The following is a 24,670-nucleotide window of genomic DNA, read 5'->3' on the forward strand; positions in this document are numbered from 1 at the left end:
AATAACAATTTAGACAATGTAAAGAAGTAGCCATAAGATAAATGAATCCATAATCCCACTGCCAGAATTAATCATCGAGTAGCAGCGAGGCCACTAACATTTCCTCAGCGCTTACTCGTAGCAAGGAATTGTCATGCCCAATCTCATTCTAAACCAGCATCCCTGCTATTGTTGCCCTACTTTTCAGATGAGAAAGCTGAGGTGTGGCACAGTTCTGTAACATGTCCTAGGTCTTGCAGTGCCAGAACCAAGATCTCGATATCCACATGGCAGAGGCTGTGCTTTGACCATTAGACTACACAGCCTCTGTTTGACTGTCCAGCCTTCCAGTCCTCTGTACATTTACTTACCTTAAAAAACAACAGGGGGGCCAGCCCGGTTAAGTGTGCATGTTCTGCTTCAGCGGCCTGGGGTTCACCAGTTTGGATCCTGGGTGCAGACATGGCACTGCTTGGCATGCCATGCTGTGGTAGGCATCCCACATATAAAGTAGAGGAAGATGGGCATGGATGTTAGCTCAGGGCCAGTCTTCCTCAGTGAAAAAGAGGAGGATTGGCAGCAGTTAGCTCAGGGCTAATCTTCCTCAAAAAAAAAAAAAAAAAAAAACAGGGGCCAGCCCCGTGGCCTAGTGGTTAAGTTCGCGCACTCCACTTCTCTGGCCCAGGGTTTCGCTGGCTCGGATCCTGGGCACAGACATGGCATCACTCATCAAGCCATGCTGAGGTGGTGTCCCACATGCCAAAAACAGAGACACTCACAACTAGAATCTACAACTATGTACTGGGGGGCTTTGGGGAGAAAAACTTAAAAAAAAGAAGATTGGCAACAGTTGTTAGCTCAGGTGCCAATCTTAATAAAAAGGCCAGTGTAACCCATACTCCCTAGATAGACTCACGCTGTTCTGACATTCCCTTTTTTCACTTAACAATGTATGGTCCTGTATGCCTTACAGCTCTCCTGACATCTGACTGCCATCTTCCTCAGGTGAGAGGGGTGCAGAGGACTCCCCCGGAGGAAGCCTATAGTTTACAGATTCACGTATTGTTCAAGCTCCCTCCTAAACGACACTGCAGTAGTTCCCGGACTTTTTCCTCATGAACAAGGCCCTGCATTTAAATCCATGCACACTCTTACTTATTTCCTTAGGATAAATTCTTAGCAGATGGAATTGCTGGGTCAGAGTGTATGTATCCCTCTCAGAACTTCGGATACATGCTGCAAATTGCCAACTGCGTACCCTCTCCAGACACTCTCCCCTCGGGAGACACAAAGACAACATCAAGATAGATACCAGCTCTGGCCACCATAGCAAGCCACATCCAACATTCAGGAACATTGGGAACAGTATCCTACATCAATAAGCCCTACTACACATTAAGAGCAGTGGATCTGATTTCACACCACAGGAGCCCCATGAACAGTAGGTACCATGACCATTTCTTTTTTATTTTATTTATTTATTTATTTATTTATTTTTGGTGAGGAAGATTGTCCCTGAGCTAACATTTGTGCCAGTCTTCCTCTATTTTCGTATGTGGGCCACCGCCACAGCATGGCTTGATGAGTGGTGTGTAGGTCCATACCTGGTATCCATACACACAAAACTGGGGCTGCCGAAGTGGAGTGCATGAACTTAACCACTACACCACCAAGCCGGCCCCATCCGTTTCCATTTTTCACATGAGGAAGCCAAGGCTTCAGGGACTTGCCTACTCTCAGTCATAGAGTTACTAGGTCACAGAGCACAGGACTCAAAACCAGCCCCGACCAACACTGATGCCCTGCTCTTGACCACTGCACTCAACTGTCTGCTAACAAACCTTATTTTATATTTATTTCAGTCTTCAAAAAGCAATAAGAACTTGTCTTCAGAGAATGCTAGCCACTTTATATGATTTACTTAGTTAATTGTCATCACAACCTTATAAGAACCCCAATATTTATTACCATTTTACATGTGAAGAAGTTTGCCAGACTGTACAGTACATGCAAGGGTAAATATATACATAGCTATAGAGTCTAAAAATATATATCTCACAAGCACCCTTTCTCAGAAAGTTACTGAAGGATGTGCTCTACCACATGAGGGATGCGAGTAAGGAGAGATGAGGCGGGAGCTGCTGTTTTTCATTATAAGCCTTTTTAGAACTATTTGGCCTCTTAAACACTTATGCAAATAAAAATTAATAAAACGGGTATATCTTCTTCCTGGAAATGCTAGGAAGCTCTCACTCATTACTGTAAAGCTATGCAAGGATGTTTGTGACAGCACAGCTTCAATATGAAACAAAAAGCGAAAAAAGAGAAAAAAACCCCAAAATACTTATCAAGAAGAGAATGGCAAAATAAATTATGGTACATTCATCCTGGAGAATTCCATGCAGCTCCTGACAAAAACAGGGCAAAGCCCTAACAAGCAGCGAGAGCAAAGAAGCAAGTTGCAGAATATGAACTGGGTGGGGGGTGGGGGGGGTGTCTTTACTTTTTCTTTTTTTGTGCTGAGGAAGATTCGCCCTGAGCTAACATCTGTGCCAATCTTCCTCTATTTTGTATGTGGGTCACTGCCACAGCGTGGCTGGCAAGAGATCTGAACCTGTGAACCTCGGCTGCCAAAGCGGAGTGTGCTGAACTTAACCACTAGGCCACAGGGCTGGCCCCTTTAAGTTTTTAATTTTAATTAGAGTCTATTACACCAAAGCATAGCCATGTCGTTCTTGAGTAATTTAGAGAGAAACAGGGAGGGGGGAAAAACTTGAGGAGAAGCTACACGGTGAGCTTTAGGGCCCCTGGAGCAGGAGGTGGAGCAGAAAGCACCCCAGCCAGCCTCCAGGGAAGGGGTGGGGGGGGCTGGCTGCAGCCCTGAAGAAGGCAGAGCAGGCAGCAGGGGCAGGGCTGGGAGGGGCAGCTATAGGAGGAACAAACAACAATTCTCAGTTCTCGCAGGGCATCACTGGCAGCCAGTCTGCAAAGCCTAAGCCAGGCCAGGCAACGCCGCTCCTCTCACCTGGCAAGAGGCAGGACACCCCCTTCATGGGTTGGGTCTGGCTGCCCATCTCAGGACAATGAACAGGAGGGGAGATGGACTCACCTGGCCCAGGGTAGTTCATTGGCACCCCAGCTGGAGGAAGGAGGGGGACGGTCCCCCGCTCCCATCTGTACCTTCCCTGCCTGAACCTGTCCCTGGTGGAAAAGTGAGCTCGAGCCAACAGTGCAACAGCTTGGCCTGACACTGTGAGGTCATGTTCCGCCCAGGGAGGGGCAGGAGGATGACCTTAACCATCCTGGGAGGGGGCTGGAGGGCTGCCTTATATACACAGCCCAGGAGTGTGAAGCACTCACTGAAAACCAGGCCATGCTTGCACTAGGCCTGTTCTACTTCATGTATTTTTCACTCACTTCTATCACCCTCATGGCACAGGGGAGGAAACTGGGGTTCAGAGGCTGTGGAACTTACCTCACATCACACAGCTAGAGTATCAGTCATCTAGAGCCGTGTAACAAATTATCCCAAAACTTAGAGCCATAAAACAACAAGTATTTATTATCTCATGGTTCCTGTGGGTGAGGAGTCCAGGAGCCGCTTGGCTGGGTGGCTCTGGCTCATGGTTCCCTCATAAGGTTGCAGCTGGGATGTCAAGTCATGTAAGGCTGGAGTGCACCCGGAGGATCCCTTCCAAGGTGGCCCATTCACCCAGGTGTTGGTGGAGGCCTCAGTTCCTCACCATGGGGGCCTCTCCACAGGGCTGTCTGAGTGTCTTCATGCCACAGCAGCTGGCTTTCCCCAGAGTGACTGGAGAGAAGGAGAGCACACCCAAGATGGAAGCCACAGTGACTTTTATAACCTAATCTCAGAAGTGATATAGCATCACTTCTGTCCCATCCTATTGGTCACACAGAACAACCTGGTACCATGTGGGAGGAATGGACAAGGGTGTGAATCCCAGAAGGTAGGATCACTGGGGGTCATCTTCAAGGCTGGCCACCATGGCTAGTCAAGGGCAAAGCCAGGATTCTAATCCTGCTGGGATGCAGAGAGAGACGGGGAGAGACAAGGGAAGAGAGGTGGGCCAGGCCCGCATCCATGGAGGTTTTGGGAGCCAGGGAAGGGCTGTACCAGGCAAAGGGGAGGCAGGGAGACCAGTCAGGGAGAGACAAGAGGGCTCACAAAAGATAATGGTGTAGTCTCCTGCTTCTGCCTGCTAAGTCCCTGGTCACTATGCCTGAGATTCCCAAGATGCACTTGCTGGTAGCTGCAGATGGGTGGATGAAAGATGCCAAAGTAAGCCAATGGGAAAGCCACCTGGGAAAATGTCCTCCCATATAAATCTGCTACGTGAGAAAAAAAGTAGACCAGGAGCCAGGCAACAGAAAGTTGCAGGAGATCTCAGGCAAGTAACTTCCCTCCCTAAACCTTGACTTCCCCAGCTTAAAATGGACTGACTCCAAAAATTGGTTAACATCGCAAAGACTGAAAACATCCAGTGTTGGTAAGCATGTAGGGAAATGAGCACCTGAGTGCAGTGACAACAGCAATGTAGGATCTCCTTTAGACCCGGCCAATGGGAGCCCTGAACTGGGCCCTTCTCTCTAGAAGGTATGGTAGGCAGAATAACGGCCTCTCCAAAGATGTGCACGTTCTAATCACCCAACCTGTGGATATGTCATCTTATATGGAAAGGGGGAATTAAGGTTGCTGATTAGCTGACCTTAAAATAGGGAGATTATCCAGGATCATCCAGGGAGGCCCAATATAATCACAAGGGTCCTTAGGAGATGGGAGAGAGAGAAAGAGCCAGGGTCAGGGGCCGGCTCTGTGGCTGAGTGATTAAGTTCTCACACTCCGCTTTGGCAGCCTGGGGTTCACTGGTTTGGATCCCAGGCACAGACCTAAACACCACTCATCAAGCCATGCTGTGGCAGCATTCCACATAGAACTAGAATGACCTATAACTGGGATATACAACTACGTATGCGGCTTTGGGGAAGACCAAAAAAAGAGGAAGATTCACAACAGATGTTAGCTCAGGGCCAATTTTCCTCACCAAAAAGCACACGTTAAGAAAAATAAAAAAGAGCCAGGGTCAGAGAGACACAACATGAGAAAGGCTTGACTGGCCGTTGCTGGCTTTGCCAATGGAAAGGGGTCATGAGCCAAGGAATGCATCTGGAAGCTGGAAAAGGTGAGAAAACAGATTCTCTCCTACAGCCTCTAGGGAGAATCAAAGCTCTGCCACCACCTTGATTTTAGCCCATTTAGACAAATTTCTGACTCTGACCTCCAGAACCGTAAGGTGACAAATTTGTGTTCTTTTAAACCACTCAGTCTGTGGTAACTTGTTAGAGCAGCAGTAGGACACTAATACAGAAGCCCCTTCTCAGATCCTGCTGTGGCCACACGAGGGAAGAGGAACCCACAGGATGCCATCCGCCTTCTAGATACCCTGAGCAGGTGGCCAGCCCAGTGACGCAGCGGTTGAATTCGCACATTCCACTTTGGCAGCCCAGTTTGCCGGTTCGGATCCCAGGTGTGGACGTGGTACCATGTGGCAAGCCATGCTGTGGTAGGCCTCCCACATAGAAAGTGGAAGAAGATGGGCACAGATGCTAGCTCAGGGCCAGTCTTCCCCAGCAAAAAGAGGAGGATTGGCGGCAGATGTTAGCTCAGAAGTAATCTTCCTCAAAAAAAAAAAAAAAAAAAAGCAGCAGCCAGAGGCCCAGCCTGTGACCTACTGTGACCTTGTGGTTAAGTTGTGCACGCTTGCTTCCGCAGCCACGGTTAGGTTCTAGGAGCCGACCAACACGGCTCTGCAGCGGCCATGCTGTGGTGCGGCTGACATTACAAAAAGGAGGAATATTGGCAACAGATGTTAGTTTAGGGCGAACCTTCCTCAGGGGAAGAAGAAAAAAAAGCAAAGGGCAAAGCACAATCAAAAGTGCAATCCCAGTTCATAAAAGAAACCAAGCCCCCAAAGTGGAAAGAGGTTCAGGATCAGGTTGGAAGGAATCATACCGAGCTGTTAACTGGGTCGGGGGGAGTGCGAGGCACGCGCGGCTCAGAGAGGGCTGCGGCTTCGGGGCCGAGCTGGGTGCCCCCAGAGCTGCCCGAAGACTGAGAGCGAGGAAGGATGCTGAGGAGGTGGCCCAGGAGCGGAGACGCCCTTCCTCCACCCTCCTCGTGCCACCCCCGTGCTGTGTCCACCCGGGCTCCCGACCCCGGACCCAGGACAAGCTCCGAGGCAGAGAAGCTCCGAGGTGGGGCGAGGCCCGGTGAGACGGTGGAAAGGGGCCGGCGGGGAGCCCTGCCCCTCAACTCCCCGACGCCAACGAGAGCGGGGCGGGAAAGAAGGGGCGCAGAAGGGCGCGAGGAGGACTGGGGCGTACGGGGACCCGCGGGGGCTCGACGGGACGGTATAGGGAAGGACGTGCTGTAGGCGGAAGGTGCGCAGGGAAGCGGGACGCAGTGGGACGGGGAGGAGAGCAGAAAGGGCGGCTTGGGGTGCAGTGCGGTCCGCAGAGCGCGGCGGCGCGTTGGCCCTCCGGGTCCCCGGCGCCCGCTCTGGTCGCGCCGTCTGGAGCTCTCGGCTGCGGGTTCGCCCCTTAACTGGGTCCGAGGGCGACCCGTTTCCCCATTGCTTGGCCCCAGCGCTTCCCTTCTCATGGCGATCCTGATTGGCCGCCGGCAGAGCCCGCCCCTCAGGAAGGAGCCTCTTCCACAGCAAGCGAGTCCCCGCGCGCCGCACCCATCCCGGTCCTGCAGACCCGCGTAGCCCCGGCGCCTGGGCCGCAGGCTAGGGTCGCGACAGGAGCGGGTTGGACCGGCCTCACTGTGAACGCCCCGCCCCCTCGGGCGTGGGCGCAGCCTCACTCTCCGCTTGATTGATACCGTCTGTCCCCCACTCCCAAGGCGGCTTGTCCGGCCTGGACCACCCAGATCCTCCGCACGAATCAACGCCAGGCCCCGAGCGCATCGCTCGCCGCGGTGTTTCCGGTGCGCCCGGAGCCCTCAGCTTCGCAAGGGGTCCCCTCATCGGCGGGGCTCGAACCCGGATGCCCTCAGCGCAGTCCAACAGCGTCAGGTGGAAGCCTCCGCAGATCCCAGGCCCGACCGCCAGGTGGCCCTCGCCCCCATGCGGGGAGTCGTATCGCGGCGGCCGCCCAGGCCTAGCCCGTCGTCCCTGCGGAAGCTCTCACCAGCACAGGGCCCTCGTCCTCCCACTCACGCACAACACAGAACAAGCCACGGAGATGCTGGGAGCACGCCAGGCCACCTTCCCAGGGATCCCACTCCAGCTCCTCCCTCCAGTGAAAGTCACCCCCACCCACCAGTGACTCAGGCACACACCTGGCCTCACCTCCCCCACCCCACCCAGTCCGCACCTGCACTAGGGCAAGCCTGTCCCCCACTTAACTCGACTGCCACCCCACAACCAGCCCCTCAGGGTCTTCTTGCTATCCTTGGCAACCCCCCGCCCCCCGCAGCAACCGGAAGGATCACTTAAAACGTCAGCGCATCTTTGTTTAAAAGCCTGCAGCCTCAGACTCATGGAAACAAGGTGAACTGTGGGCGCCAGGGCTGGGGGAGGGGATGGGAGCGTGTTTATTCGGTGCAGGGTTTCCATTGGGGTGAGGAAAAAGTTCCGCAGAAGACAGCGGTGATGGTTGCACAGCAATGTGAGTGTGCTTAACGCTACTGAGCTGTAAGCTTAAAAATGCTTAAAATGGTAGATGTTATATGCATTTTACCACAACTTTAAAAATAAAACCCTCCAGCAGCTGCCCCCACACCTCAAATAAAACCCAAACTTCCACGCAGCTGCAGGGCCCTGCTCACCACGCGTGACCCCTCTCCAGCCCCCTGGGTCCCCTCTCTCCAGCCAGGGTGGCCATCTGTGTCTCCCACACTAAGCCTGTACCACTGCACCTTTCTGGGGCAGCACACTCTGCCTGAAGTGCTGTCCCCGCTGGTGCTGGCTCCTACTATCTCTGGCGTCAACCTTGCTGACCACCATCTCGACTGGCCCCTCCCTGGTCCTCCCAGAGAGGCAGCACGATGATGGGTGGAAGTGAGGCCCCAGAAATGGCTGGGCCAGGCCAAACCCTGGCCTTGGTGCTCACCAACTCTGGGACTCGGTGCCCGTTTCCTCATCTGAGAAATGGGGGTGACAAATAAGAAATCCCTTTGGATTTTTGGTAGCAGAACAGAGCAAGGTTCCGAGAGCACTTAGGTGGCCTGGCACCAGCTGAACAGCACCTCAGCCCCCTCCCCACCAGGGAGGGGCAGGCAGATAGCAGGGGCCCTGGGCCACATCCCTCATGCTGGCACAGTGCTGGAGCTGCTCAGTCACCACCGGGCACACCGCATCCCGGCACCCCAAGGGCATGTGCCCCTACCCCAGGCCCCCACTCAGCCCTGCCTCATCGGTTGTTCTCCCCAGGTTGTTCACCCTCAAACACAACAGGAACCTGTGACCATCTTTGTTACTTTGGGCTTGGAGACACTTCCTCTAGTGGACTCCGCAGCAGACGCAGGAAGAGTGGTGGCCAAACTACAGTCAATGGTGTCCTGGGACACAGTCTGTGCCCTCCTGCTCTGAGGACTGCACCCGTAGGAAGGAGGAAGGGCTGCACCAAGGCCAGCCGTCTGAGCCCCACATAGTGGCTGTCTTCAGAGCCAGCAGCGCCCCCTGAAGCCCACTCGCCTCGAAGCTGGCTTACCCAGGGAGCCCAACAGCCCAGGCTCCCCTGCCCCATTCCATCCATTTCAACCAGCACGTCTGCCTGTGGGTCTGCAGGCCTCAGACACACTTGTCTTACTGAAGGGCCCTGTCACCTCCACTGGAGCCCCACAAGGCCCCACAAGGCTAGGCTAAGCTGGAATCCAGCCACTCTCAACCCTAAGCAATGAAGAGCCCCCCAGGAGACCCACGAGCATGACAGCGGAAACAGCAAGAAGCCCTGCTTTGAAGCAAAACTCGGAGACCAGGCAAGCCCCTGTGGGGCGCACGTTTATCCAAGCCAGCCAGCCAGCCACCTCGCAGGCCCAGGCCGTCCACCTGAGGCAGGGCTCCCACTCGCTTCCTGGAGACCAGCTCCTCGATGGCCCAGCCCTGACAGTGTCCGGCTGGGGCTGGGCGTCCTCCCCAGTTGTGGTCCTCAGTCACTGCCTGGCCTCCTCCGCCTGCCATACCAGCTCGCCTGAGATGTAGGTAGCCCGGACGTGGAGGGAATCATCAAGCACCACGAAGTCTGGGTCAGAGATGGGCCGTGAGAGGCGGAAGGGGTGGGGCCACTGCCCCCCCACCAGGCTGGTGGGGAAACTGAGGCCCAGGACACAATTCATGCAGGACGCCCTGACCCTTCACATACTGACTGAGGCCCTGGAACCAAAATTCCTGGCAGCAGGGGATGAGGGACAAAGCTCCCAGCAGCCCCTTACCTGGCATTGTCTCAGAAGCCAGAGAGCGTGGCCTGCTGGGAAAAGGGGCCCAGGCTGCGGCTGGTGGCCGGGCAAGGCAGTCTGGGCACAGGGAACATCCCACCCACTCACCCTGGCCCCCTGAGAACTCCCAAGTCTTCAGGTTGCCCAGGGCCACCCCACATCAGGGCCTGACCTGCATCGGCCCCGAAATCCAGGGTCCCCTTGCGCTTCTCCAGCCCCAGCAGCTGGGCGGGGTGCAGGGACGCAGCCTCCAGGGCTGACTCCACACTGCAGCCTGCTCGGGGGACAGAGCTGGGTGACGACCACCAACCCCCAGCAAGCTCTGCCAGCAGCCCCTCCCCACGATGGCCCCAAAGCTCCAAGTCCCAGGGACGGGGGCTGGGGGCATCCTAGGACTCTGCAGCACGTTGGCGAGACCCCGCCCTCCCCCTAGTCTGAGAACACTGCCAGGTGCTGTCTTCCTAGCCACTCACCCATCCCAGCCCCACAGAGATGCTCTCCCCACTGACAAAATGCTCTGGACCCAAATGCCCGCAGCCCTCCCTCCTCCTGGGTCCCAGGGAGAGCAGCCCCACAAGGAAGCAGCAGCCTGGGCATCCAAGAGGCCACCTGGGGCTTGATGCTCTGCCCCGCCCCCTGCAAAGGTCAAACGACCAAACCCAATTCTCTCTGCCCCCACATCACCCCTTAGGCCACAACTGTCACCTGCCCCCTGGCCAGCCTCCCTGCTGCTCTACAGAGCATTTTGGACCTTGGTAGCTCCCAGCATGACGCCCCAGCCCTGGGGTGCTGGCAAGAGCCTCACAGGGCCCGGCCAACAACAACCTCTGCCAGGCCACCCCCTCCCATCCCCCAGAACATGCCGACCCCTTGAGAAGCCTCCACACAGCCTGACCCCAGAGGCCTGACAACCACCTTGCTCCCCAAGCTCCACACCTGTAAGATCCTGGGATCCCACAGGCCCTAGGCCAAGGCCCTCCCTGTCTGGGTGCTGTGGCTTTACCGCCTCTCACCCTGGATCCAGCCATCAGCTTGCTCACCGCCCTCTCCCTGTGCCTGTAAGCTCCCTGCAGGCGGGGCCTTGGCCGCATTCCTGGGCACCTCACCAGACAAGAGAGGTGGGCGCAGGGCCCTCATTGGCCCCACGCTCCCCTCCAGCCTCTCTCAGATGCAGCCTCCACCCCAGCACACGTACTCGCACACACACGCACACACCCACCCTCCTCACTGACCTGTGGCCTGCAGGAAATGCCGGACGCAGACGTCCATTGGGGCTATGCTGCCACTCAGTGTCTGGGTGCCTTGAGAGCAGAGAGGGCAAGTTTGGGGGGGCCGGGGGCCACCAGGCATGCTGGGTGGCGTGGGGGGCGGCCAGCAGGCTGGCAGGGGACGACGCCCAGGTTCTTGCATCCCAGCACGGAGGGGCTGAGAAGTGTTCTCATGTGGGTAGTCAGCAGCAACGGGGGTCACTCACCTGCTACGTAGGCCGTCAGCCCATCCACCTCCACCTCCTGCTGCCCCAGTGTGTGACGGCCATTGCCCAAGCCCAGGGCAGGAACAGCATCGGTGACCAGCACCAGCCCTGAGAGGGTAAGGGGCCTCAGGACTTGGTCCACCTGATCTGACCACTTGCCCCCGCCCTGCCCAGCCGCTCACCCTGGGGATGGGCCCGGTGGGCGATGCGCAGGGCAGCAGGGTTGGTGTGCATGCCATCGGCGATCATCCCGTAGAAAATGTGGCGGCCTGGGGGCAGCCGGTCACTGGTCAGGAGCCCCACGATGCCCGGATCACGGTGGTGGAACTGGGCAGGGGCAGGCAGGAGGGGCGGCTGAGCAGCAGGAGGAGCCCCATGTCCACCCAACAGCCCACCCAGGAGCCAGGGCAGCACTCACAGGCAGCATGGCGTTGAAGAGGTGGGTGATGAAGCTGGCCCCACTCTGCACCGCTTCCTCCGCAGCCCGCAGATCGGCCACCGAGTGCCCTGCATGGGGGACCCAGACTCAGACTCTGCACCCAGCCCGGGACCCCCAGGTGGGCCCAGCCCCGGAGGCAGGCCCCTTACCTAGGGACACACAGATGCCACGGGCTGTCAGCGCCTGGATCACCTCATGGCTGCGACCCAGCTCAGGGGCCAGTGTCACAATGCAGACGTTGTCCAGGGAACCATAGGTGTCCAGCACGTCCTGGAAGGCGTTGGCCTCAAAGGAGCGCAGGTGGGCCTCGGGGTGAGCACCCCGCTTCTCCCGGCTGATGAACGGGCCCTCCAGGTGCACTCCTGGGAGGAGGGGAGCAGATGGCTCCAGCAGGCCCCTACCCTGCAGCCCTGCCCTCCCTCCCCACTTGGGCACCTGGAGGGGGAGGGACTGCCAACAGATCCCCAAGGAGCCTCCCAGGGTGGGGGCAGGGAGAGGGGTCAGCCACTCACCGAGGACCCCTGCCCCATGGGGACCACCACTCTTCACAGGGATCTGAGGAAGGACCTGGGGGGAACCAGCTGTTAAAGCCCTGCCCCCACAGCCCAGCTGAAGTCAGAGGTCAGAGCTCAGCCCAGCCCCCACTGGCCTTCCCTCAGGTGTTAGAAGATGGTAGAAGGCCCCTACCATGGTCAGGGAAAACTCAGTACTCAGAAACAGCAGGACATAGACTTAGGAGCACTGAGAAATGACAGGTCCCTGGGGACGTGAGACTGGCCTCCACAAGGACCAGGAGGCGAGCAGAGAGTTCCCAGGCAGGGGGCAGGCACAGAGCACGGAGGGTGACTCCAACCGCCCTGGCCCTCAAGGGGGCCCCAGTCCAGGCAGCAGCTAGGACACAGAAGAGGGTGCACGAGAAGGGCCTGGACCCAGACAAGGCACTGGCCCGGCCTCCCTGAGCTGGAGGAGGAGGAAGCAGGCCCGAGGCAGGACGAGGGCATGTACTCCAAGCAGAGCAACGGGCAGAAGCAGGGGCTGGGCAGCCAGAGAGCTCAGTGTGATGGGGCCGGGGGCTTGAGCACTGAAGGCATGGCCATGCTGTGCCAGGAGCTGGACGTAATCAGGAAGGCCACTTGTGTGCGACAGGGGCTCACCTCACGTTATATGCCTCAGAAGTGGACAAGCAGACAGGTGTCCCAGCCCACCCCCTTCAGGATGTGGAACAGGGAGCAGGACACGGCAGAGTCCCTGGGGTGAGCCTGCTGGACCAGCGTGTCCCCATCCCAAACAAGATACAGGGAGTTTTAAGAGGCTTAAAACCAGTGTGACAGAGAGGATGGGGGAAGGGCAAGCTGAGTTGGGAGCCCAGCACGCAGATGCTGGCAGATATGGGCAGGCAGGCGTGGTGGGGACAGTGAGAAAACAGGCACCACACGGCCCCCCACTGGCTCAGGCCTCAGCAGCACCTGGTGCCTTGGGTGGGGGGGACCAACAACAGGAGCGGCGTTAAAGAATAGCCGGGTTCTCAAGTGTGCCCACCAAGCACCTGGGGAAGTAAACCAGAGGGTCTCTAGGAGAGAGGCAGGTCGAGGCACAGCAGAAAATGGGGCAATTCAGTGGAAGTTTATGTTCTTAACGCTCTCAGCATGTCACCAGAAAGGCCCAAGACAAAGGACTCAGGGACCTCGACCTAAGGGAGCCTCCAGCTGCCCCCAGGCTCGGTGTTCCCAGTGGCCTGCTGGTCCCTGTCCTCCCACAGAGCCGACAAGCAGGGCTCGCCAGCAGGCTGGACAGGCCTCTGAGAGGAGACAAGGAGAGCGCCACAAACAACAGGACAGAGCCGGCAGGGACGTAGAGAGCCAGGAGAGGCGCACGCGCAAGAAGCCTCACACCCATGAAACAAGGATGGAGTGTAGGAAAAAGGAACATCTGGGAGGGAAAGCAAGCTCTTGCAAATGAAAAATACGCAAGTACTGAAGTGAAAAACTCAAGAAAAGAACTGGAAGGTAAAAACCAGGGAAATGTCCAGAAAGCAGCGCCAAACAGAAAGAGAGAAGAGAAAAGAATTACAGAAGCCATCCAGGAGGCCCAACAGTGGAATAACAACTCCCAGAAAGAGATGACAGAGAAATGAAGGAGAACATCAAGAAATCATTCAAGAAAAGCAAACAACCAAAACTGAAATTCCAGATGGACAGGGCCTGCTGACGGCCAGCACAACAGATGAACTCTCCCAGGACCCCACACATCACCCTAAGACTTCAGAACCCAGGGGCAAAGCTTCCAGAGGGAAGAAAGAGGTCACACACAAAGGATCAGGGGTCAGACGGTGTCCAGCTTCTCATCAGCAACCCTGGAGGTTAAAAGACAATACAGCAATACCTTTAAAATTCTGGAAGAAAATGACTTCTAACCTAAAATTGAAACCCAGCCAAGCCACGAATTAAGAGAAAAGACATTTTCAGACCTTCAAGATCTCAAAAACTTTCTCTCCCATGACCCCTTTCTCCGGAAGCTACCGGAAGATGTGCTCCACCAAAATGAAGGCATAGGAGCAGGCCGCGTGGCTGAGGGCTTAAGTTCGTGCGCTCCGCTTCGGCGGCCCAGGTTTTTGCCGGTTTGGATCCTGGGCATGGACATGGCACCGCTCATCAGGTCATGCTGAGACGGCGTCCCACACAGCACAACCAGACAACCTACAACTAGAATACACAACTATGTACTAGGGGGCTTTGGCGAGGAGAAATTAAAAAAAAAAAAAGATTGGCAACAGATGTTAGCTCCAGTGCCAATCTCTAAAAAAAGAAACAACAAAAAAAACGAAGGTGTACACCAGCAAAAACGACGACACAGGATTCTGGACAGAGAGACTCAGCAAGACGAGGCCAGGCGACCCCCCAGTGAGGGGAGATCCCAGGACAGCTCGACCCCAGGAGCGCCAGTAGCCAACACTGGAAGAGCAAGTCCCAGAGGCTTCCGCAGGAAGACAAACTGATGGATGGCTCGCTGCGTCTAACTATCCCAAAAGAAGAGCAGGACAACTTGCAGAAAGCATGGCGTTGAGTCAGTAGATAGAAACGCCACGCAAACAATGAATAGAAGCTCCCGGGGAAACACAGTTGACAGGCAGGGAAACGTAACTGAGCTGTGGGTCCTGAGGACTGTTTTCACCAAAACCACAGGTAACTGGGGACCACGGGGATGATGGGGCCGTTAGGGCCCGAGAACGTGCAAGGGGCTCAAAGAGAACGAATCCTTATCTTTCCTGGGGAGAAGCCAATACGCACATAAATTGCCCTAAACCGAAAAGACAAGTAGGAACAGTAGCATATTTTTGAGCGATTTGAGGGCAACCTCCAAGAGTCACCTAAGCTGAAAGTGACTGCCTCCAGGCGGGAACCAGTGGCAGCAAAGAGCTGCTGTTTTTCCTAACAGGCCAGGTGACGTATAAGAGTTCATAAAGATTCAAAAAAGAAATAAGATAAGATAATGGCTGAGTTTTTCCAGAACAGAGTTTTAAAAGGGAAAGCTAGAGAGAACTAAGTGGACAGAACAGAACAAACAGCAGTCTGGAGGCGAAGAGAACGAGACATGTTCAAGGCAGGAAAGGTCAAAGTGTAGAGGGCATGTGGCGCCAGAGGCAATGGCCTGGCTGTCACCCTGAGGTGCCTCATCTTGGCTCAGCAGACAATGGACCTGATGCACAGAACAACGCAATCAGATCTTCCTCCTGGCAGGGTAGCAAATGGCGAGGCTGGAGGAGAAGACCTCAGAAAAAGAGCAGGTGGTCTCAATGGACCAGAACACGATGAAAAAGGACCTCAGTAACTTCCAACAAAGTAGCAATCCAGTTCTGCCCGGTATGATGGAGCTCTGGACGAAGGTGGGGTGGATGGTGGGGGAGATACACAAGTGAACAGTCCTGTGGTTTCTAAGAGAATATCAGTATTAAATTTCTCATATTCAAAGTGCTCCACGATTTCCACCGTAAATCAGCTTACTCTCTGCCTCCCCTCATCCGGTAAGCATTTCTGGAGGATGACTGGTGCCAGGAAGAAAACCTAAGATAGAATTCCTACTGGCTGCGACTCTTTGCCCTGAGGAAGACCTTGCAGTCTGCATCACGCTGGCCAAACATGCAGTGTGTGAGGGCAGGGGCAGACAGCCCAGCTTCAAGGAGGCACGCAGGGCAGCTGGTGCAGCAGAGGGAGCAAAGGCCTGTGGGCAGAAGGCTCGGGAGCAGCAGAGGACACTGCCTGGAACGGCTGCAATGTGCTGGGGGGAGAGCAGAGCTCCATGGCAGGGAGGGAGGGAGTGCTCAGGAGAGTGGTGTTTATCCTGCCGATAAAGGGGGCTTGGGGTGGGGGACTGTGAGTGACGTGCTGAGCCCTGTGCCTTAAGAATGTCACTCTGGCACGACCCAGAACCAGGAGAGCACTGGGAAGCTAGGGTGACAGTCACTAGGCCTCAGTGGTGGGGAGCAGGAAGCAAGAGCACAAAGGATGGGGGCCAAGAGGGTGGGCATGTCCAGAACCAGGGGCCAGTTTGCAGCAGGAAGATGAGCTTAGTTTTCAGTATCTGACTCTGTGATCGAAGAGCTGGGAGAAATTTCCAGAAAGATACCCATACCTGACATTTACTAAGTGCTTAATATGTACCAAGCACAGTGCTGAGTACCCACCTATCCTAAGAAAAGGATACCATTATTCTTCTCACTTTAGGTCTGAGGAAACCGAGGTTCAGAAAGAAGTAAGGAGGGCCTAAGTCTCCCAGTTGATGAGTGAAGTCAGGAGGCCGGGACCAAACCCAGAACCCACAGCTCGCGGCCTCCCACAGCGCCCAGCTGTGACTCTGCGTCCACACACCCAGGAGGGAACCCCACAGTGGTCAATGCAATCCCTGATCCTGGAATAGATCCTGTACTGCAGGAAAACTAGAAAAGTGGAACAAAAATAGTAGGTTAAGAGATAGATAACTACTAATTTTCTAAAGTCAGTAACTCAATTGCATTCACTTAAGAGAATATCCTTGCTTTTAAGAAAAAGTTAAGCATTCAGAAGTAAAGAGGCTTGATGAATGCAACCTACTCTCAAATAACTCAGAAAAAAAGAACATACAAACAGAAAGAATAATAAAACGTGGCAAAGAGCAAAACTAAAGAACCTGAATGAAAAATACAATTTTTTTAAAGGAAAAATGTACCACAGATGACTGAATCCCAAGACTTGCAAATGAGGAAAGTGGAAGGATGCGGGGGTGTAGACAAGAGCAGCAGGAAGGCCTGGGGTAGACAACGGAGCTACTTTCTGGAAGGTGCTTTCACCAGTCACAGCACAGACAGGTTAGGGGGGATGGGCCTGAAAAACAACTATGGATGTGGCAATGAGAAAGTCCCCAGCAGCCCTGGTCAAGGAGGCAGCTTCTGGAGCCCGGAGGCAGAGGCGGCCAGAGTGCAGGGTGGGGAGGGTGGGGGGGTAGCACAGGTGCTGAGGCAGCAAATGTGGAGGCCTGTGGGGACAGCTGCAAAGGCAGTCCCACTGCGATGGCAGAGTGTTTAGAGAGACCAGGCAGAGGGGACACCTGAGTGAGAAAGCCCAGGGGTGACGCCCCAGGCCCCGGCAGAGAGAGGCCAGAGGAGGAAACGAGATGCAGGCGCCAAGGTTGTCTATGGTGGAAAGAAGAGGAGAGGAGATTTGAAAATTCAGGGGCTGGCTGCTTCTGGAGCCCTCTTCGGAGGCAGAGAGCCTGACCTCACCTTGTGATAAACCTCGGGTGGTGAGGTGACCAAGGTGGGGCAGAACGAGGTGACTCCGTGAGATAGGATCCTCTGGGCCACCAAGGCGACCCCCGAACCCACGTCCTCCGCGGCCTGAGAAAAGTCAACGCCAAATCCACCTGCAGCCACAGAAAAGAAGGGGTCGCAGCGTGCTCAGAGGTCCTCCCCTGGGTTCCCACCCCCTGGGCCCTACACCACACCGTTGATCTGCACGTCGATGAAGCCGGGCGCCAGGATACAGCCCCCGCAGTCCCGCTGCTCGTCGGCCACGCGCCGCTCCTCAAAAAACAGCTTCTCCGGGTCCAGAATGCGGCCCTCGCGCACCCACAGGTCCTCCCTGCGGACAGCGCGGGGCGGGGACTCGGACCGCCTGCCCAGCCTCCGCTCCCCGCCCCGCGCCCGCGCCCGCGCCCGCCGGAGCAGTGCCCGGCCCCCGCCCCGCCGACCCCGCGCCCCCGGAGCAGCGCCCAGCCCCCGCCCCGCCAGCCCCGCGCCCCTCGAGGCCAGCCGCGCCCGGGTAGCAGCGCCCGGCCCCCGCGCCCCGCGAGCAGCAGCCGGCCCCGTGCCCCGCGCCCCCGGAGCAGCGCCCAGCGCCCGCCCCGCCGGCGCTGCGCTCACCTGAGCAGCGCCCTGCCCCGCAGGATGCGGCAGTTGGTGAACTGGAGCACCGGGGCCCGCGCCGCGCCCTGCCCGCCGCGCATCGTGAGCCGCCCGAACCCAGCAGAGCGGGCGGCGCCGGAAGCCCCGCGGCCGAACCGGGGGCCCCAGCGTGGCCGCGCTCACGTGACCCTCAGCTGACTGAGGCGCGCGCCACGTGACCCGCGCGCCCACGTGACCGGCGCGCCCCGCAGTCCGCAGTGACGCGGCGGCCAGGCTCGCGTTCCCCGCCCCGAACCCGCGCCCACAGCAGCAGTGCACACAGGCGTCCAGTCACATCCGAGAACTTTATTGGACACGGCTCGGCGCCAGGCCCCGGCAGGCCCAGCACGCGGCCCCGCGGCGCTGGCAGCCAGGGCTGGAGGAGGGTGGGTCCATCCGAGAAGTCTCAGAGCAAACGGTAACCCACAAGGCAACACTCTACCTAAGATTACTATATAGCCGGGAGACGGAGGGCTGCTCCACAGACGCATGAACAGGTCAAATCTTTATAAATAAACATCCAGTGAAGAGAAAATGACAACTCTAATTCATCCTTATACACAGAGCACTCTAGGGCAGGGGGTGGGGGCGGCCAGGGGCCTGCATCCTCACTGGTCGGGAGCCTGGATGGGTAATGAGTGGGCCCAGATGTCCACGGCACGGGGCGGGTGGGGGCAAGGCCAGGGGCAACGGACAATGGGCACTAGGACACTGCGCATTTACAAGACCAGCTACTGGGGGGACAGCTGCCCCGTGCAAGTGTGTCAGGCTGTTCGTTCTGGAATGAGGAGGGGGTGGTCTTTACATCATATTCTGTGGCTGGTGGGCTTGGAAAGGCTACTTTGTGGAGAGAATGAGGGCGACGATGAGACCATAGAGGCCAAGGACCTCAGCGAAGATGAGGATGAGGATCATGCCCACAAATAGCCGAGGCTGCTGGGCAGTACCCCGCACGCCGGCGTCCCCAACAATGCCGATGGCAAAGCCTGCTGCCAGCCCGCTCAGGCCCACACTCAGGCCCGCGCCCAGTTGGAGGAAGCTCCTGGGGAAGAGAAGACACAGGATCTATGTTAGCTGCTAGCTGGGCAGGCATGGGTCACAGGCCATGCTCCCTCCCCAGCCCTCCCAGCCCTGTAGAGTGGCCTGACCCTTGGGAGGGAGGGCAGGGCATGGGGAGAGGGACCCAGCACTGACCTGTAGAGACTGATGTCATCATTCAGGGAGTTGGCGATGAGGACTGCCACCACCAGACCGTAGATAGCGATGATGCCAGCCATGACCACTGGGATGATGGACTTCATGATCAGCTCTGGCCGCATGACGGACATGGCCGCGATGCCTGTGCCACTCTTGGCTGTCCCATAGGCGGCACCCAGGGCTGTAGGGGGTCGAGGGGAGAGGTGAACCCAGAGCACCTGAGGCCGGGACCCTGGTGGTGGCTGTGGCCCAGTTGAGGGCCACCCCAAGTTAGCACAGGCAAACAGGAGGTGAAGGTGGCACCCAGCCAGGGGCAGGAGGCAGCCACATAACTGTTTCTTTCCTCTACCAGAGGTCCTTATGGCTGTCTGGCCCATCTGGCCTCCTGCTCTGCTGTGAAACCCTGACCTATGCTCACCAGCAGTCCCCAAGTCAGCCACACAGACCCTATGCTCTCAGGGAACCTCAGCGCAGCTGCCTGCAACCTACGAGGAGGAGCTGCGCCAGGTCCTGCGGCCCAGTTACACAGGGAAACAGGCAGCCAGGCCCCTGAGGCCTTGCTGGAGATTCTGAGCATCTTTTGTCCCACCTGGAGTCCCAGGCACTCAGGTCAAAAAGGCCTGAAAAAGCAAAGGGAGACTCCATGTCAGCAGCCCAGAGAGCAGGCCAGACTCAGCTCGCCTGCCCAGGGGCTAGCCCCAGAGACAACTTGCTAGAAAGCCGCCACCGTTGCAGGGTCAGGGGAAGCTGGCCTGGCAAGTCCTGTCCTCTCAGGCCAGAGCTCCCAACTCCCCACCACTCCCAGCCCTGGGACACACTGCTGGGAGCACTGGCATCTGTGTCAAAAGGCTGAGCACACCCTCAGCCACACAGCAGGCCTGGACCCTTGAGTTTAGAGAGGAGAAAGGGTGAGCCAGGGAGAGGAGAGGGCACAGGGAAGACAATGGGGCTGGGGAGCCATCACCCAGCCCAACCACATGGCCTCGGCAGACCTCCCAGAAGCACCCCTGCATGCAGTGGCCTTGAGCTCACAGAAGTCTGGCTTCTCCCAGAGGCCTCCAGTAACGGGGGTGGGGGGTGGACTCTAGGGTGGCCTGGTCTCCTCTGATGCTGTCCCTCCTCCTTCTTCCTAGGGTATGCTGCCTTCATGAAAGCTCTCCTCTCCTGGCCTCTGTCCTTGAAGTCTAGAGTAACTTTTGCCCAGAACAGAGAGCCACAGGGGGCCCAGGTGGCTCTTCTGATTCCAGACACCTGCCCTCCAGGGTCCCACTGCAGTGCTTGAGCAGAAGACAGCATGAGTCAGAGGTAGAAGGGACCAGGACAAATCCCAGCCATTCCTCTTCACATTTTATTCACCTATTTGGACCACAGAAGATGCCTCCTCGGTACTCAGTGCCCAGCAGGATGAGGTCAGAGGCGCTCAGGGCTCTAAGCCTGGCGAGGAGACAGACACAGCACCGCCAAGCACAGCAACATGTTTCAGGAGAGTGGAGTGAGGGATTCTGGAGAAGGGCTTTGCAGAGGTGACATCTGAGCGGAGGAGTGATGGTGAGCAGAAAAAGGATTCCAGACAACATGAAGAGAGGTACCAACCAGGATGGCACCAGATTGGGAGTGACTGCAGGAAGGAAGGAAGCAGGGGTTGGGGCAGAGGGTGCACACCGCGTCCTCCACACAGTCAGGGGGTCACCCCAACACTGCCACGCCTAGACACTCAGAGCCATCAGCCCGGGGCTTGGGGGTGGTCTTTGTGAGGCCTTCCCAGGAACTCTCCTGGTTGCAGTGTATATTTTGGGCTCCTACTGCAGGCCCAGCACGTCAGGTTGTCTCTCATATGTGCAAGAGGCCAATACCATGGCTGTTTACTCAAGGGGCAGAGCACAGGCTGACACAGGGCACTGGGTGGAAAACCGACCACAGGGAACTCAGCATCCCAGGTAGCAGGACCTTGCCAGAGGTAGGAAGTGAGCTGGGCCTTTCTCTGCAGAGGACAGCAGGAAGGTCATATGGCTGGGGGCAGGGAGGCAGCAAGAGGAACAAAGGGAAGAAACAGAGACAGCCATGAAGAGGGACAAGCAGACTGGCCCCAGCAGCAGCAGGTGTCCGGGAAGGCCTTGGATGCCAGCTCTGGAGGCGAAGCCCGATGGGCTCCAGACTGGGTGAGGGACAAAAAGAGTGGGATCAGGAGGCAGTTCTGGGCACACAGGACCAAACACAGGGTGTCCATGAGCAGAGAGGAAGTCACAGAAAACACCGAAAAGGAACAGCCGACAGCCTCGAGGAAGACACGATGAAGAAAGAATCGACAGGACTTTTGTCATAAATTAAGAAAAAGGGGAAGCTGGAATGGGAGAGGAAGATTGAGGAGGCCCGAGAGTGGACCTCGTTCCTTTGTAAGAAGACCAATCAGCCAAGCACTAGACAGGCCAGGGGGGGTTCTAGGCCAGGAGCTGGGGACAGAGCTTGGAGTCGGCCCGGCAGCAAGACCTAAGGCCGGAGAACTGAGGGGCCTGTTCAGGTAGGCACAAGGAGTAGATGAAGACAAGCCCTGGGGAAAGTCAAGGTTAGAGAGAGAAACGAAGTCAGAAGTTGACCCAACTGGCCAAGTGAGAAGTTGGCCACTGCAGGACCACATGAAGCCCTGTGAGGGGAAGGGAGCAGGAGTGGGCAGCCCCAATCCTCAGGAGCCCGTGGCAAGCAAAACTCCTAAATCAAGGATATTCTGTTCTCAGTAACTTCCCGAGACCTGCTAGTCAGGCTCAGTCCAAAAGTACCAAGTAAGTTCTAGAAGGAGAAAAAGAAAAGCATCTGGTGACCAGAGGGAGGCCGGGCACTGGGTACAGAAAAAGAGCTGGGAAGCAAACTCAGGGCTTCAGGAGCAAGCAGTGACAGCCAGAATTCAAGTTTCACGATGGCCCCCAGTGCCTGGCACATAGGAGCAGCTCAGCCAAGACCTGTCGAATGAATGAATGATAGCCAGAGGTAGTAACCCACAGGTGGCTGGGCAAAGCAGAATCCCTGGACGCAGAAAGCAGAGAAGGCTGGGGGAAGGGGCAGGGCAGCCTGTTGGCAGGTGCTGGAGAGGCAGCCCCTGAAGATGTGGAAAGAGCAGGCGTTGCCTGGGACAGAAGGGGAAGTCCAGACCACTTCTCCCACCACAAATGACCCCTTCCTCGCACATGATGGGAAGGGCAGGGCTCACTCAGAAGCTCGTGACTGGCAGGCAGGTCTGGGCAGAGGGAGGCCCCCAGGAGAGCAGAGCCCCCTAGCCCCCACGCCACAGGTGTTTACAGTCAGCAGGGACTGTTTGGAGTCCAAACCCTCCACAGACCTGCACAGGCAGCTTCCCCAGTCCACCAGGTAGGGTGTGGCAGGGCGGGGTCATCAAAGCCAAAAACCAGACCTACGCAAAGAGACCTAGACCAGGCCAGACCAGATCAGATCAGTCCACCGGGGCTGCAGCTGGGCCAGGACTCACCTCCCTGGGCCCCACATTCCTAGGCCTAGCCCAAGGGCCTTTCTCCCAGGGAGACCAATTTTCACCAAATTTGACACCCCAGGACTGTCAAGACCCAAGTTCAAAACCAGGGTGCCCTCCAGAGCCCAGGAAGGACCCTTCTCCATGCCTAGGGCAGATCCTCCCAACTCCAGGCCTCAGGGAAGGGGAGGAAGGTCATTCATTCATTCGTTCGTTGGTTCGGACCTGAATCTCCTCAACACTGACACTCCATGCTGCCCTCTCACCCACCCCGAAACAGACCTTCTCGGCAGGCGTCCACACACACCGCGCTGACGCAGGCCTGCCTCCCCGACACCCGTCCCACGGCCTCGGCCTGTCTGACCCTCCTCCCCCAATTCCACACACTCCCACCCCGGGATCCCGGCCGGCTCAGCCCAGCTTTCCCCAACCAACCCGCACACGGACAGGGCTCTTGGGGAACAGCGACGAGCCCTAGCCAGAAGCACCTGCCTCTGCGCACAGACCCACCTGCCCTGCCGCGGAGGGGGGCGGGCCGCCACAGGGCGAGGGCCGCGGACCTGGGGGGAGCGCCAGGGTCCGACCCCCGCCCCCGTCGCCCAAGGACCGGCCGGGCCCGCGTCGGGGGAGCTCGCTGAGGTGTGATGTCACCTGCCCGCAGGACTGGGGGGGCGGGTGCGGAGCAGGCGCAGGACCGCGCGCCCCCACCCCAGCCTCCCTCCCGCCTCTCCCGGGCTAAGATGGCAGCGGCGCCGCCGCCCCACCCCCGCACCGACACGGCCGGCCGGCAGGGCTGCCCGCCCGGGACCCAGGGAACGCGCACCCCGGGCCAGCCCGCACGCCCTGCGCTCCGGACACCTGCAGGCCCCCCGCCGCCCTCGGGGCCCCGACCCCGCTCCCGCAGTCACCTGAGGCCCGGGACCCCCAACAGCTGGGCATTACGTCAGCGTGACCTCACACACCGAACCCCGGCGGGCTGCAGGTAGGAGCCCGCGTGCCCCGGCGCCCCCGCTCCCCGGGTCCCTCCTGCCGGGCGCTCACCGCTGAAGACCATGGCGGCCGAGGCGCCCATGACCGCAAAAAAGGAGGCGTACTCGGGGCCGCTCTTGGCCTCGGACATGTCTGCGGGTGGGGTGGGGATGAACTCAGCGAGCCGAGGTAGGGACGAGGGCTAGCGGGCGCGGCAGGCGGGCGGGCGCGAGGGACCGAGCAGTCAGGCGGCTGCGAAGGCGACCCGGCCCGTCAGCCGCTGCGCTCTAAATACCAGCTCCGCAGAACAAAATGGCGGCCGCGGCCGCGTCACATGACCCGGGCCACGCCCCTTAAGGCCGTACCACTTCACGCCGGTGGGGGGCGCCATGGCCCCGGAACGCCCTAGCGGCCAGCCGACCGCCCCCGCGCTGTGCCGCCGCCCCGCCGGCCCGGACCCCGGCGCTGTGCCCCACCCGGGCCTCCGCGGGGACGTTGTCGGATGCCTCCGGCCTCTTGAACCCCGCGGCATTGGGCCCGTCCGACCCCCGGGCAGGGGCGGGGCGGTGGCGCGCCATATTAGCATATGGGGCGGGACCTCGAGGTGCCCCGCCTCCTCTGCGGCTGCGCGGCGTTTGCGGGTGTTAAGTTCCAAGCGTTGCTTTTCTTCGCGTTCGCGGCGTGGAAGCTGGCCCGGGGTTTTCGCAGCCTTGCCCCCAGGGACCTAGGACCACGGTGTCCCTGGGACGTCTTTACAACTCCTGGGGCCATCTGAGCGTCCGAGCAGATGGAGCCTAAATCTCGTGTCCCGACCTCCTCTCCAGCCCCCAGAAAAGCCCCCACACCACCTGTGAAGTGCTGGCCTCTGCCCGCAGCCCTCCTGTGTCTCCGGGTCGCCCCACCCGCAGCCTGTCCCCAGTCTGCTCCACACCCAGACCCACCAGCCCCCGACCCAGCAATTGGTGATTTCTCCTCTGGCTTCCAAGGAAAAGAAGCCCCTTCTCCCACATCTATCCCCTCCCTTGCATCAGGGACCCAGATTTCAGCTGAGGGGGTTGTCTCTGCCCCTCAAGATGTAGGTATGACTGGTTTTGCTTTGAAGCCCTGTCAGTGTTGCGACCTGTGGAGGCTTCCCCGGCTTTCTGCACCTTCTGGGACCCCTGTCCTCCTGCCTCTCCCCACGCGAAGCCCGCACATGCAGAGCCACCTTTATTTCTGGAGCAGTCGTGAGCAGTGCCCTCTCAGCCGGGCAGGCAGCC

At 58.0% G+C, this 24,670-nt stretch overlaps 3 protein-coding genes across 6 annotated transcripts in view; all 3 read right to left on the reverse strand.

Annotated features, from left to right (window-relative positions):
• The window catches only part of PDPK1 (3-phosphoinositide dependent protein kinase 1), an 83,949-nt gene extending 80,739 nt beyond the window's left edge, over positions 1 to 3,210 (reverse strand). Inside the window, exon 1 of one of the 2 annotated variants that reach the window (XM_023616528.2) lies at positions 3,089 to 3,210. The gene's annotated coding sequence lies outside the window, so the exon portion shown is untranslated. The remainder of the gene's footprint in view (positions 1 to 3,088) is intronic. The other variant, XM_070231150.1, reaches the window with a different exon arrangement.
• A 304-nt stretch (positions 3,211 to 3,514) lies between these two features.
• On the reverse strand, positions 3,515 to 17,956 carry AMDHD2 (amidohydrolase domain containing 2). 3 transcript variants are annotated; one of them, XM_023616531.2, is made up of 11 exons: positions 17,747 to 17,956; positions 17,329 to 17,465; positions 17,108 to 17,247; positions 11,865 to 11,919; positions 11,502 to 11,714; positions 11,332 to 11,420; positions 11,096 to 11,240; positions 10,914 to 11,021; positions 10,672 to 10,740; positions 9,612 to 9,713; positions 7,575 to 9,246 (listed from the first exon to the last, which is right to left on the reverse strand). In XM_023616531.2, the coding sequence occupies exons 1-11, from the start codon at positions 17,827 to 17,829 to the stop codon at positions 9,158 to 9,160; spliced, it is 1,230 nt and encodes a 409-aa protein (XP_023472299.1). In that variant the 5' UTR covers positions 17,830 to 17,956; the 3' UTR covers positions 7,575 to 9,157. The 3 variants fall into 3 exon arrangements, with proteins under 3 accessions (XP_023472301.1, XP_023472299.1, XP_023472300.1); XM_023616533.2 differs by lacking the exons at positions 7,575 to 9,246; positions 9,612 to 9,713 and adding an exon at positions 3,515 to 3,790 and having other exon boundaries at positions 17,747 to 17,935; XM_023616532.2 differs by lacking the exon at positions 9,612 to 9,713 and having other exon boundaries at positions 17,747 to 17,935.
• Positions 17,957 to 18,053: 97 nt separating this feature from the next.
• On the reverse strand, positions 18,054 to 23,950 carry ATP6V0C (ATPase H+ transporting V0 subunit c). Its single transcript, XM_001915196.3, has 3 exons — positions 23,484 to 23,950; positions 18,962 to 19,145; positions 18,054 to 18,809 (listed from the first exon to the last, which is right to left on the reverse strand). Exons 1-3 carry the CDS (start codon positions 23,560 to 23,562, stop codon positions 18,605 to 18,607), a joined length of 468 nt encoding a protein of 155 aa, XP_001915231.1. The 5' UTR covers positions 23,563 to 23,950; the 3' UTR covers positions 18,054 to 18,604.
• Positions 23,951 to 24,670: the final 720 nt, after the last annotated feature.

Source organism: Equus caballus, chromosome 13, assembly GCF_041296265.1.
Source record: "Equus caballus isolate H_3958 breed thoroughbred chromosome 13, TB-T2T, whole genome shotgun sequence".
Classification (NCBI taxonomy): Eukaryota; Metazoa; Chordata; class Mammalia; order Perissodactyla; family Equidae; genus Equus; species Equus caballus.